This window comes from Stigmatopora argus, chromosome 3, assembly GCF_051989625.1.
Source record: "Stigmatopora argus isolate UIUO_Sarg chromosome 3, RoL_Sarg_1.0, whole genome shotgun sequence".
Lineage (NCBI taxonomy): Eukaryota > Metazoa > Chordata > Actinopteri > Syngnathiformes > Syngnathidae > Stigmatopora > Stigmatopora argus.
In genome coordinates, this window is record NC_135389.1 from 22,051,273 (window position 1) to 22,066,511 (window position 15,239).

Consider the following 15,239-nt stretch of genomic DNA (forward strand, 5'->3'; position numbering starts at 1 on the left):
GTATCTTGACATAATGTATTGAAATCCAAAATGTAATATTCTCCATTACCTTGAATACACAGAAATCCAACTATTTCTCTCAAATAGATTTTTTAAATAAAAATACGACCAAAAATGTACATTTCAAAAGTGACTTAGTCCGTCTTTGAATATAGGAATTGATTAAATCTAATCTGCCCTGCGATTGGCTGGCCTCACAGGAAGGGTTTCCCCCCTCTGCCTGATGTCTTGAATTTTCTGGGATGGGCTCCAGCACCCCCTGCCTTGTGAGGAATCGAAAAATGAAATTAAATATGATTTTTCTTTCAGATCAGAGACGGTGGTGGAAAGGATGCTATGCAACTGGATGTCAATCTGCCTTTACCAGTTCTTAAAGGTAAAACCATACCTAAAGATTGCAATTCCCATTAATAAGTGATTAAAAAACATATTTACCCACATAGTGTGCACTTAAGTCTTAAAATGTTCTCCAAAGTATACAGGGTGCCCAATCAGTATGCACTAAATTCAAGATTCTGGGTACATTGCTTGCTGACACGCTATATTTACATCATGAAAATCTGGGTACATTGCTTGCTGACACGCTATATTTACATAGTGGAAATCTGGGTACATTGCTTGCTAACACACTATTTACATAGTTAAAAAAATCTGGGTACATTGCTTGCTGACAGGCTATATTTCCAAAGTGAAAATCTGGGTACATTGCTTGCCGACAGGCTATATTTACATAGTGAAAATCTGGGTACATTGCTTGCTGACAGGCTATATTTACATCGTTAAAATCGGGGTACATTGATTGCGGACATGCTATATTTATATAGTGAAAAATTGGGTACATTGCTTGCTGACACGCTATATTTACATAGTGAAAATCTGGGTACATTGCTTGCTGACAGGCTATATTTACATAGTTAAAAAAGCTGGGTACATTGCTTGCTGACACGCTATATTTACATAGTGAAAATCTGGGTACATTGCTTGCTGACGCTATATTTACATAGTGAAAATCTGGGTACATTGCTTGCTAACACGCTATATTTACATAGTGAAAATCTGTGTACATTGCTTGCTGACACGCTATATTTACATAGTGAAAATCTGGGTACATTGCTTGCTGACAGGCTATATTTACATAGTTAAAAAAGCTGGGTACATTGCTTGCTGACACGCTATATTTAAATCGGTTTGACTAAAAAACACAAAAAAAATCCCGTACAAAAGCTGTTATACGGCGTACACAATTTGAAATGACCACAAAACTCATAAAATACGGGAAAATTACAGCGAACTCTCCACATTCTCAACTTTTCTATTTTTTTTTCTCCAAAATTCTTGCCCTCCTCAATTTCTATAACAATACTCTTGTCGATTTTTCCACTTAACCCGGGCACCATATTTACCCCAAGGCTCCATTTCTATGATTTTTCTTTTTTTTCATGACAGGATTCCGCCGGCGAGCCCTTGTACAAATTGTTCCGCGCCATCAAGCACCAGATTGAGAAAGGCCCCGTGGATGCCCGCGTGAAGAAAGCCAAGTACACCCTGAACGACACCGGCCTGCTGGGCGATGACGTGGAGTATTCCGTGCTGGTACGACCAAAAACACATACATTGCACTACGGCGTAAACGCGCGCTAACGTGTACATACCGGAACGACTGATTTTTCGATTGCGCGGCCGTGCTGCACGGTCGCCGTGGTAACCGAGTGAGGGGGAAGAAAAATCTTGCCCTGAGGCCAACGGCTGCTTTTGTATGACATCCATTTTTGGTGTCATGTATTCGCGTGGAAAAAGACGGCCAGGCAAGGCAAGACAACCCTGGAAACGACAGGTTCATGATTACAAGCCCTTGTGCCGTATCCGTTTGCACTTTCTGCTCCTGTATAGTGTCGGTACGGAAGAGGCTATTGTTCAACTCGCTAAATGCATTAATTTTTTCAACCGCTTAACCGCAAGGGGGTGCTAGAGCCTCTCCCAGCTAATTATGGGGACTAGGCAGGGGACACCCTGAATCGGTGGCAAGCCAATCACAGCTCACGAGGAGACAAATGAACACTAATCATGGCTAGGGTTAGGCAATTTAGAGGTTCAACCAGCTAGCTTAGCATGTTCATTGGATGTGGGAGGAAACTGGAGCACCCGGAGAAAACCCACGCAAGCCCAAGGAGAAAATGCAAACTTACATATTGAAGACCCACCTGGGATCAAACCCGGGAACTGTGAGGCCGACCTGCTACCCACTCGGTCGCAGGGGGTGCTGGAGCCTATCACAGGCACCAGGCGGTGAACACCCTGAATCGGTGGCCAGCCAATCACAGAGCACGAGGAGAGAAAGGACAACCAATCTTAGCTAGGGTTAAGCATATTAGCACACAATTAGCCTAGCATGCGTGTTTTGGGGATGTGGGAGGAAACCGGAGTACCCGGAAAAAAACCCACGCAAGCCCAGAGAGAACATGCAAACTTCACACATTGAAGACCCACCTGGGTTCGAACCCAGGAGCCCAAAACTATGCAGCCGACCTACTACCCTCTCAATCGCAGGGGGTGCTGGAGCCTACCACAGCCAACTTTAGGCACCAGTCTGGGAACACCCTGAATCGGTGGACAGCCAATCACAGCGCACGAGGAGACAAAGGACAACCAATCATAGCTAGGGTTAGGCAATTTAGAGGTTCAAACCAGCTAGCCTAGCATGCATGTTTTGGGAATGTGGGAGGAAACCGGAGTACCCGGAGAAAACCCACGCAAGCCCGGGCACAACATGCGAACTCCACACAGTGAGGACCCACCTGGGCTCGAACCCAAACCTCCAGACCTGCGAGCCTGACACGCTACCCACTCGGCCCCCCACTAAATAGATTACAAATAAAATGGACAACAGCTAATGGCCATGTGCATGAAAATGATGGAATTAGCTCCCAATTTCCCCGCGTTGATGGATGGCTTCCCGGGATTGAATTACAGAGAAGAGAGCAAAGCAAGAAAAAGGAAAAAAAAATAGCGTGGCCTCCACGGTTACTTTAGATTTCACGGGCCGCTCTTCGCACTGCCACTCCAATGCAGAGTAAGTGGAATTAGATTGGCCGCGCTCCCCACGCCGCTTCCTTCCCCCTCGCCCTCGCCATCCTTTTCGATTGCATCAAGTGGTCAATTAGTTTCTGACCGAGTGACTGGAGTTCCTCCCGCCAAGCCGCGGTCATTAACTCGGGCTGGCATGTCAGCCTACCTATCAGGTGCCACCGCTACGTCAAGCCCGGCCGGTTGCCATGATAACGGGCATCTTGACAGCCGCGCGCGTACGTTCGTACGTATCCAATTGGACACTTTCGCTCTCAATCAATTGCAATTTATGCCAGCTAACCAAAGTTATTTTTTGACATGGGAATATTTTTGTCGTTTGCGCAGAGGCATGCAATCATATTTATCTTTTACTTTAATAATGATGACATTAATTCTGGTATATGTATATATTCAACTATGAAAAAGTCATTTTATAAAAAAGTTCTACGTTAAAATAAGAGTCATTTTATAAAAAAGTTTATATTAAATTAAGTCATTTTATAAAAAAAAGTTCTATATTAAACTGTCAGTTTAAAAAAAAATCTATATTAAACTATGAAAGTTATTTTATAAAACATTCTATATTAAACTATGAAAAAGTCATTTTTAAAATGTTTAAAAGATGTCTTAAGATGTCAGATTAATAATTAGAATTAGAAGTTTATTCTAATTTTTTAAGCAATAGTAACACAATACATGCAATCATATTTATCTTTTACTTTAATAATGACAAAATAAATTCTGAGATATGTATATATTCAACTATGAAAAAGTCATTTTATAAAAAAGTTCTATGTTAAACTGAAAAAGTCATTTTATAAAAAAGTTCTATATTAAACTATGAAAAAGTCATTTTTAAAAAAAAGTTCTATATTAAACTAAGTCATTTTATTAAAAAAAGTTCTATATTAAACTAAGTCATTTTATTAAAAAAAATCTATATTAAACTAAGTCATTTTATTTAAAAAAAATCTATATTAAACTATGAAAAAGTCATTTAATAAAAAAGTTCTATGTTAAACTAAGAAAGTCATCTCATAAAAAAGTTTATTAAACTATGAAAAAGTCATTTTTTAAAATGATGTCAAATTAATAATTAGAATTAGATGTTGGTTCTAAATTTTAAAGCAATAGTAATTCATTGGCACACACACATTATATTTATCTTTTACTTTAATAATGACTAAATAAATTCTGGTATGTGCATATATTCAACTATGAAAAAGTCATTTTATCAAAAAGTTCTATATTATAATATGAAAAAGTCATTTCATAGAAAAAGTTCTATATCAAACTACGAAGAGGTCATTTTAAAAATGTAGTCAAATTAATAATTAAGATTAAAAAAATCTAAATTTAAAAGCGATAATAACTAGCAAACCCATTCTAAAAACTATAATTAAAACTGAAGAAAGACAACAAAAAAATCATTTTCCATACTGTTAATCCTCACAAGGGTCCTGAGTGTCCCCTGAGCTCTGCTGTAGTAGGCTGGGATCGGCTCCGGCACCCCCCTGTGACCCCTGTGAAGATAAGCAGTACAGAAATTGAACAAATAAATATTACCTCCCCTCCAAAATTGAGTTAGAAAGATTAAAAAAGGCTGAAATTCCTTTTCTGACCTTTGACCTCACCCCCAAATTGAATCACCTCTTCCGTTTCATTGGATCGAATTGAATCGAATGCTTTTATCATACAAATATAATGAACATAACCATCCAGATATCAGAAATGAATACATAACTACCTTCCCCCCCAAAAAATCCCAAACACCCACAAAATTCCCGCATTTATGACTCGCCCTTCTCGCTATCACCAGACTCTTCAGGTGCTGGTTCTCGGCGAGGGTCAGGACGTGACGCCCGTCAAGGTTCTGAGCTGCGACACCATCTCCCAGGTGAAGGAGAAGATTATCGAGCAAGTTTACAGAAACCTGCCTTATTCCACGCGGCCCAAAGTCGACAGCGTCACGCTGGGTGAGTCTGGAGATTGCGGACCAATCAAAATAGGCTTTTTCTTCACGTTTGTTTGTCGTGCCGGCACGGAATGCTAACGAAAATATTGTTTTGAGCCTTGCCATTGACCCGTGAGCGGTAGCGCGAGAAAGGCGGCTGCTCGGCACGAATTCGCAATTGCTTAAACATCATTTACTACATTCAATGCATTAGTTTCGCCAGACAGATGCAAAAAAAGTGGGAAATAATTGCTAATGGCAAGAGATGCTAAGGTAATAGCACTGAAAATTAGCACGCTTGTTAAACTCTTCTTTGTCAAGGGTCACATGGGAGTTGTGGTTTTAATACGGACGGCTATGGCCGGATTGGCCCGAATATAAGACGACCCTGAATATAAGACGACCCTGAATATAAGACGACCCTGAATATAAGACGACCCTGAATATAAGACGACCCTGAATATAAGACGACCCTGAATATAAGACGACCCTGATTGTAAGACGACCCTGATTGTAAGACGACCCTGATTGTAAGACGACCCTGATTGTAAGACGACCCTGATTATAAGACGACCCTGATTACAAGACGACCCTGATTACAAGACGACCCTGATTACAAGACGACCCTGATTACAAGACGACCCTGATTACAAGACGACCCTGATTACAAGACGACCCTGATTACAAGACGACCCTGATTATAAGACGACCCTGAATATAAGACGACCCTGAATATAAGACGACCCTGAATATAAGACGACCCTGAATATAAGACGACCCTGAATATAAGACGACCCTGAATATAAGACGACCCTGATTATAAGACGACCCTGAATATAAGACGACCCTGATTATAAGACGACCCTGAATATAAGACGACCTTGATTATAAGACGACCTTGATTATAAGACGACCTTGATTATAAGACGACCCTGAATATAAGACAACCCTGAATATAAGACGACCTAGATTATAAGACGACCCTGAATATAAGACGACCTCAAATATAAGACAACCTCGATTATAAGACGACCCTGATTATAAGACGACCCCCTCTTTCAAGACTCAAGTTTGAAAAAAGACTTTTTGAACATCAAGTTCAATTTTAATAGGCAAAATAATGACAGTACATCTAAAACAGGGCGGTCTGGTGGCTGATTGGTTAGCACCTCAGGCTCACCGTGGGAGACCTGGGTTCAAATCCAGGTCGGTTCAACTTAACGTGTTCCTTTTTTGGATTGGTGGATCTGTTTTTAAAATAATCGAACACCAATACCGGTTAATTTTGTCATGTTTTGGGTTTACATGTTGTTTTAAAGGCAGGCCGGTGAATGAGTGGTTAGCACGTCGGCCTCGCAGCTCCGAGGCCCTGGTTTCAAATCCAGGTTGATTCACCTGTGTGGAGTTTGCATGTTCTCCCCGGGCCTGCATGGGTTTTCTCCGGGTACTCCGGTTTCCTCCCACATTTCCAAATACATGCATGCTAGGCAAATTTAGCACTCTAAATTGCCCCTAGGCTGGCCACCAATTCAGGGTGTCCGGTTTTAAGTCAGCTGGGATAGGCTCCAGCACCCCCCTTGACCCTAGTGAAGATAAAGCAGTTCAGAAAATGAGATGAAACAAATGATTTTAACAATAGATTGGAGAGACAAATCATGTTATTTTGCCTCATTCAAATCATGCAAAACCTATCACATCTGAACATTTAATATGTAAACTAAAGTGCAATTTGAAATGTAAATAAAACAATCTACTGTGATTTAAAAAAATTGCAACAACTGCATTAAGCATCAGTTTTTAGCATTCGCTCTAAAGATATCATAACGTCTAGACCCCTATTCTAAGATGATTGACACTTTTTCAGTCTAATTTCAATGCAAAATACATCGTCTTATATTCGGGCCGAGATGGTATGTTTTCTGTAGTGATGAACTAATTAACTAATTCAGGTTAAATGGACTAGAGACCAAATTACATCAATGTCGCCGAAACGTGATTATTCACAGTATTCCCTCTTGAAAACATTTCCAATTTTTTTAAAAATTCCATCTTATCGAAGCAAGTTATTCCACCGTCGCGGCGAAAATAATAGCTTTTATTCTCTAAACAAAGTTCTCAAGTCGCAAACCTCGGGGGAGCCGACTTCAAAAGCTGAAATCTCCTCCGACATTTTTTGCTACATCAAAGACGCCCCCCCGTCCCCCGTCTCACCCCCCCAATACCCACGCACGGCGCCGATCTCATTCCGTTCTGCGTTTCAGATAAGCGCGGATCTGTCGCCCTTCGCGGTGCATCGGGACGATAACCCTCTCGTGTGCTTCTCTAATTGTAAATGAGCAGCGATGGCGCCCCAACTCAGGTCGGCGCCGCGCTTCAATCTCATCGTTATTCAAAAGTATCCAGCTGCCAATCAGCTATGGAATTACATTTGGAATATTTTTTAACAAAGTCAGCTATCTGCTCTGCACACACCAGCAGTTTTTCCCCCATATATATATATTTCTTTTTTTCATTCATATTCTGAACCGCATATCCTCAGAAGAGTTGCGGGGGTGCTGGAGCCTATCCCAGCTGACTTAGGGTACCAGGCGGGAGACACCGTGAATCGGTGACCAGCCAATCGCAGGGCACAAGGAGACAAAGGACAACAAATCATAGCTAGGGTTAGCAATTTAAAGTGTGCAACCAGCTAGCCTAGCATGTTTTTGGTAGATGTGAGGAATGTGGAGTACCTGGAGAAAACTACACGAAACTGCAAGGTGAAAAAGAATATATGCCATATACATACATATACATGTACATCTATGTATATGTACTATATTTATATATATTTCAGCAACGCGCTTATTTATTTATTAACTTATTTATTACCTATTTATGTCTAAAATGTCTTTTGCTGTGTCTGTATTCTCACGCTCTTGCTACTGTGACAATGAAATTTCCCGAATACGGGATGAATAAAGTTATCTAATCTAATCTAATAACGCAAGAAAATGCGGCCAATGCGCTCATTTATTTCAAAATAGAGAAAAGATAAACAGATTAAACGCTAAACAAATTTTCTTTTGACGTCTATGAATGACATTCAAGGAAAAAAATAAACCATATCTTGCATAAAATGTGAAAAAACTCAATTGTGCCTGCCATTGCTTGCTCAGGGCGTCGCCATCTTAGCTAGGGATGACAAACTAGATCGCTACAGACACACTTCCTGGTTGTACTGCTCACATGACTTCCTTTTTTAAATTTGTCTACGTGCAGGCAACACCCTTTCCATTCATACAGTATCTCAGAAATAGCACATGCCATGATTTTTCTTAATATTTCCCTTCAAAGTAACACATTTGTACTCCCTATTAAAACCATGAATATGGAGGTGAAAATTGTCAATCAGGGGGCGGCTTATACGAGAGAAATTGTAAAATTCAACAGTTTTAAGGCAATTTTAAGGGTGCAGCTTATACGCAGTGATGGCTTATATGCGAGTATATACGGTACGTAAAATTACCTAATTTGTTAAAGGTTCCATTTAGGAAAAAAAATATTGTATTGGTCCGAATATAAGACGACCCCCTCTTTTTCAAGGGGCGTCTTATACAAGAGAAATCGTCAAATTCAACAATTTTAAGGAAATTTTAAGGCTTATACGCGGAGGCGGCTAATATGCGAGAAAATATGGTCATATCACTCGTGGTGTTTATATGAACTTTGACAGTTGTATGACCTCACATTTTCAAAATTACAGACACCCACCCGACTTCATAACATGAAAAGATTTTTTTTTTGCCAAGATCCGATCTTTATTTTCAGTTCTGTGCCTCTTGTCTTTTTCAATATTCGCCGACTTTTCTACTGAGAAAATGGGACATCCCCAGTCGCTCGGATTATAATACAGAGCAATAATAAATACCCGTAGATAAAAACATCGGGGGAGCAGTCGCTCAATATACGGAAAAGTTTCATCTGACTAAAAATAAACAAGTGTGTTTGCATTGAAGTGATGGAGTGACTCACTCCAGGGCTCAACTCTTTATTGTTTTTAAAAAAGATATATATTTTTGTTCTTCTCCGCAGAGTGGCGGCCGGGCTCCACGGGTCAGATTTTATCCGATCTGGACTTGACATCGCAAAAAGAAGGCAGATGGAAACGCGTCAACACACTGGCTCACTACAATGTACGTATTGGCCGTCGTAGTTTGTTTTTTTGGACTAAGTTTTTATTTTTTTCTCTTTTTTGTGTCACTTGGAAGGGTGACTATAAATTAGTAATTGTTGTAAAAAGGCTTCACGTTCATAAAGTGATTGGCTTTGATTTTAATTTTGGTATTTGGGCTAAAATTGTTGGATTTTCTTTCATTTTGAGGACACTAGTATGAAATTAGTTTCGCCATATGTTAACGCTAACTCAAAAGTATCGTTTGCGCTAAATCATCAGAATTTACAGCTTTTAAGGCGGAATTGTCATAACATACTTTGTTGTCATACATATATGTAATTTCATTAACTAACAACTCAAGTCACATAACTTTTTTTAACATTCAACTTCATTCTTAATACAATTTTTTTTCACCATTCTGTTATTGATGCCTTTTTAGGACTTAATTTGGTTAATATTCAGAGTGAGTTTTAAGTTAGCGAGTGGGAAAGTACCAAACAAAGTAGCCAGCTACATAGTTGGGTTTGTTTATAAGTTAAAGAAGACTAGTATTTCTTTACCAGGTTGACTTTATTCCTTTATTAATCCATTACAGTTATGCCTTGAGATACGAGTTTAATGTGTTCCGGGACCGAGCTCGTATGTCGATTTACTCGTATCTCAACTCAACGTTTCCCATAGAAATGAACTAAATACTAATTAATTTGTTCCCACCGTCTGAAAAAAAACACCAAAAAACAGGATATTGGATTGGAAAAACATTTTTATTTGTTCTAATTCGCCATCTATTAACAAAGTAACAAATAGCTAGTGGTTATAATGTTTAATACTAAAATGAGATATTATTCAGTACAACGTGGTGAGAGAGTGAGAGACTTGAGGGATGCACTCATAAAAAACACGGAAAAAATGCAACGCTCCGCCCAGTGCTCATAAACAAGGGTGTCGGACTCGGGTTGGTTCGCGGGCCGCGTAACGTCAACTCGATTTCACGTGGGCCGGACCATTTTAGATATAATATTTATTTATTTATTTTTATAAATGGATTAAAAGAACTGGATTAAAAGCCCTGAATATTCTGTTTTTTTATAGATCTAAAACAATGTTTATTTTAGCTTTTTTTATATATATTTTTAGATTTTACAAAATATTTTTTGAACTAAAAACACAGAAAAAAATGGATTAAAAATGACAATTACTGATTTAAAAGGGGGAAAATCAGGAAATGTAATATACATCTATACTCTTCATTTTAATTTGATCCTAAAACAGAAAGTCGCTACTCATGATTTACTTAAATTTGTCTCATATCTCAAGGCAAATATTTGCACGGAATTTTACCCGTATCTCCAATTCCTCGTATGTTGGGGCGCTCGTAGGTCAAGGTATTACTATATTCTAACATCACTTCAGGCCAAAAGTGTGTTAGCTTTCCATCTGTGTATGGAGAGTGTGCTTACTCCAGCTCAGGCGAGCCTTGCTAATACTCCGCTTTTTGAGTGTTCAAACAAGAACGCCACCAGCGAATAATGAGAAAGCGCCACAGTCCCCTTCTCCGAGCTCGCCGCTCACAAAGCCTTCTGAATCTTCCCTTCACCGCCTCGACCTGATGAAAACAAAGGTCACCCGCTAATCTCCCCCCCCGTGTGCCGCCTTTCAAATGCTCGAATTTCGCTGGCTTCTTTTCGGGTGCGTTGCTCTCGTGAACGCCGGTGTTGGCTGTCGAAAGGTACGTCTGTGGCCCCGTGCGCTGCTAATCGCATTGTTGTGGAAAAAAGATGGCCTGTAAACATGGTCGCCGGCTTACCTGAATTGATTTGAAATGAGTTGAGGGCCGTGAAAAAAAGACTGCCAATGAAATAGTCAGTGCTACTGGAAGGACGTGGTGTGTGGTTGGCTTCGTCCAAACGACGTCACCGCATTTAGTTTGCAGATCATGGTTGAAATCCAGGATTTTTAAAAAAATATATATCACCTGATGAAGAATAGGACTTTTTCCCATCTGATTTGTTCATGTTTTATAGGACTGTATTTTCCGCACTAAGCGGCGCATCTTCAATGAATGGCCTATCTTCAAATTTGTTTCCTATATATATAAGGTTCATCGAATTATAAAATGAAATAGTAGTAGTAGTGGTGGTGGTAGTAGTAGTAGTTTTTTATAGTGGTAGTAGTAGTTTTTATAGTGGTAGTAGTAGTAGTTTTTTATAGTGGTAGTAGTAGTAGTTTTTTATTGTGGTAGTAGTAGTAGTAGTTTTTTTATTGTGGTAGTAGTAGTAGTAGTTTTTTTATTGTGGTAGTAGTAGTAGTAGTTTTTTTATTGTGGTAGTAGTTGTAGTAGTTTTTTTATTGCGGTAGTAGTTGTAGTAGTTTTTTTATTGTGGTAGTAGTTGTAGTAGTTTTTTTATTGTGGTAGTAGTTGTAGTAGTTTTTTTATTGTGGTAGTAGTTGTAGTAGTTTTTTTATTGTGGTAGTAGTTGTAGTAGTTTTTTTATTGTGGTAGTAGTTGTAGTAGTTTTTTATTGTGCTAGTAGTAGTAGTTTTTTATTGTGGTAGTAGTAGTTTTTTATTGTGGTAGTAGTAGTAGTTGTTTTTTATTGTGGTGGTAGTAGTAGTCGTAGTTTTTTATAGTAGTAGTAGTTTTTTATAGTGGTAGTAGTAGTTGTTTTATAGTGGTAGTAGTAGTTGTTGTTGTAGTGGAAGTAATAGTGGTAGTTTTTGTTGTAGTGCTGGTAGTAGTAGCAATGGTAATGGTGGTGGTAGTAGTTTTTGTTGTAGTGCTGGTAGTAGTAGCAATGGTAATGGTGGTGGTAGTAGTTTTTGTTGTTCTAGTAGTAGTAGTTGTTGTTGTTGTTGTTGTTCTAGTAGTAGTAGTAGTTGTTGTCGTTGTAGTAGTAATAGCAGTGGTGGTGGTGGTTGTAGTAGTGGTAGTAGTAATAATGGTAGTGGTGGTAGTAGTGGTGGTAGTTGTAGTAGTGGTAGTAGTGGTGGTAGTTGTAGTAGTCGTAGTAGTAGTGGTTGTTGTAGTAGTAGTGGTGGTGGTGGTAGTAGTAGTAGTAGTGATAGTAGTAGTGTCACTAGTAGTGATAGTAATAGTGATAGTAGTAATGTCAGCAGTAGTGATAGTAGTAGTGTCAGTAGTAGTAGTAGTAGTGATAGTAGTAGTAGTGATAGGAGTAGTGATAGTAGTAGTAGTGATAGTAGTAGTAGTGATAGTAGTAGTAGTAGTAGTAGTGATAGTAGTAGTAGTGGTAGCCGTCACTCATGCTTTATCTCCTTCCCGTTTCAGGTCCGCGACAACGCCACCTTAGTTTTGTCGCGAGTGCTTCAAACCCATCAGAACTACGAGCAGAACCAGGAAAACCACGAAGAGCGTAAGTCTTTCCAAAAAGCTCATTTTGACTATCGCATTTCGCTTTGAAATTCTCACCGCGTTCGTTCGAATTCCGCCGACAAACACTTCAGCGAGTCGTGATCATAAGCGTGCGTGGATGCTAACAAAAGTCTGGTTTTAGGAAACGCTCTGTTGGAGGACGACAAGGTGTTCCACTTGGTCAGGCCCGCCGACGAACTGGACGAGATCAAGTCCAAGCGAGGCAGCATTAAGGACAAGTCCATGACCAAAGCCATCACGGAGATTTATCTCACTCGACTGCTCTCTGTCAAGGTGCACATTTTTTTTCTCCGCCTGACAATTACTCACGTCCCCCACCGGGGACACGTTTTCCTCCATCTGCCAACGTTAGTGATGTGTCTTTTCTGCGGATCACGGGAGTGAATTACGCTACCGTTTAACTCGATGGGTCGGGAAACTATGGCTCGCGAGCCACTTTACGTGTCTTTTCATGGGTGCATAAGGCTCTCCGCTAACCCGTAAGCTAAAACGTGGAACCCGCTTTGCGTTGAAAAAAGACTGAAAAAGTGTCGGCCACCTTCAGGGTCCAGACATTATACCCATTCACAACGCTAGATGGCGCCAGATATCTTTAAAGTGAATTCTGAAAACGGTTTTGAAAATTCTGAAAATGGTTAATGCAGTTATTCCAATTTTGTTGTTTGATCACAGTAGATTAATTCATTTATATATATAAAAAAAGCAGAAGCCATTCATGTACAAATGTGATTGCACTATTTAAAATATCAGATTTGAAGATGAGACAGTTTTTGCATGATTTGAATCAGGCAAAATAACATGCTTTTTCTCTCCAATATATTGTTATAATCATTTGTTTCAGAAGGACTGTCATTATTTTTGGTATAAAAATTGACTTTGGTGTTCAAAAAGTCTTTTTTCAAACTTTAGTCTTGAAAAAGATGGGGTCGTCTTATATTCAGGCCAATACAATATTTTTTTCCTATTTGGAACCTTTAACAAATAGGTAATTTTATGTACCATGTTTACTCGCATATAAGCAGCCTGTGCGTATAAGCCGTACCCTTAAAATTGCCTTAAAATCGTTGAATTTTACAATTTCTCTCGTATAAGCCGCCCCCTGATTCACAATTTTCACCTCCATATTAATGTTTTTAAAAGTGAGTACAAATGTGTTACTTTGAAGGGAAAATCTTAAGAAAAATTATCACATGTGCTATTTCTAAGATACTGTTTGAATCAAAAGCACATCATTAGGATTAATATAGACATATGGAAGTTATTATGCCTGTCTTTGTAAATGCAAAATATGAAATTATTCAATTTGAAAAAAGAAATGTGTCTACCTTAATGAGAATCCGATGCTTTTTAATCATTTTAATCATTTTAATCATTTTTTTATTAATGTTTAGCATCTTATCTCTTTAGCTTTTCTCTATTTTGAAATAAATTACCGTATCGGCTGCATTGTCTTGCGTCACGGCGTCATGGCGTCACGGCGTCATGGCGTCATGACGTCATGGCATCATGACGTCATGTTGTTATGGTGTTGTCAACTTGCATTTTCGTGCATGTGTCATCTTCTCATGCGCATATAAGCCGTACCCTCGATTCAGTCATCATTTTTTTGGTCCGACAAAAACGGCTTATATACGAGTAAATTATTTTTTTTGTTTGCCCATCCCAAAAATACATGCAGGCAACACTAATATTACAATTGTCTGTCGAATGGGGTCAAAAAAAATTGGTCACCTTAGCCACAATTGGCTACCAAATTGTTTCCTTGCCTATACATTTATGATTAAAAAAAACCATTTGTGGATGAAAAAGTTAGGGATACATCGCCCCCCACCGTTGCTTCAGCAGCTCGCAAATCCGTTGCCATGGGGACGGGTTAGCTTTGCTGTGAGCCTCAACTGGAAGCAAACGCTAAAGAAAGTTTAGTCGTGTGATTTGTTGACGTTTTGTTCCTTCCTCCAGGGAACGTTGCAGCAATTTGTGGACGACTTCTTCCGCAGCGTTTTGTGCTCCGGAGCCGTGGTGCCGCCGGCGGTCAAATACTTTTTCGACTTCCTGGACGAGCAAGCCTTGAAGCACAACAACGTGGATGAGGAGACCATTCACATTTGGAAGACAAACAGGTAGGAATTGCATAGAGTAGTTGAAATACGTATATCATTGGATATCATTAAAACAGATGGAGATTTAAAAGGAGGAATTATGGACATCATGCAAACTTTTCAAGGGAAATTGATGGAAAGCAATGGGATAATGTTTTAAAAAGTCTCAACTGTGAACCTGCATTTTTTGTCCGGCTTTTGCGCATTTTTTCTCTAGGCAGGGAAACGACATGCATAACTGGACTGAACAGAACAATATCATATATTTAATTTATATTTTTTATGGATATGTTTGAAGGGTTTTCCTTTTTCTGATAATTTAGGCCTTTATTGTTACATTTTTCCCCATTATTTAAACTCTATGGTCATATTATTCTATCTATATTCCTCTTGTTTTTCTTGTGGAATCACAAGTTTATTTCGTAATATTACAATATTCAAATATTTAGAAATGTATCATCATGATATGAAGTGTTAGATTGTATTATCATATTGTTTCTGTTATTCCAAAAACAGTTTTCATAAAATTCTAACTGTATTCACATAAAAATATGCATTTAGTCTTCCTGT

General features: G+C 39.0%; 1 protein-coding gene across 1 annotated transcript in view; it reads left to right on the forward strand.

The window, feature by feature from the left end:
- Nucleotides 1–15,239, forward strand: part of plxnb2b (plexin b2b) — a 148,465-nt gene that overhangs the window by 121,228 nt on the left and 11,998 nt on the right. The window contains exons 27-33 of the mRNA XM_077596068.1: nt 310–376; nt 1,447–1,593; nt 4,886–5,042; nt 9,095–9,195; nt 12,466–12,550; nt 12,692–12,843; nt 14,530–14,690. Of these exons, the coding sequence (XP_077452194.1) occupies nt 310–376; nt 1,447–1,593; nt 4,886–5,042; nt 9,095–9,195; nt 12,466–12,550; nt 12,692–12,843; nt 14,530–14,690 (870 nt within the window). The remainder of the gene's footprint in view (nt 1–309; nt 377–1,446; nt 1,594–4,885; nt 5,043–9,094; nt 9,196–12,465; nt 12,551–12,691; nt 12,844–14,529; nt 14,691–15,239) is intronic.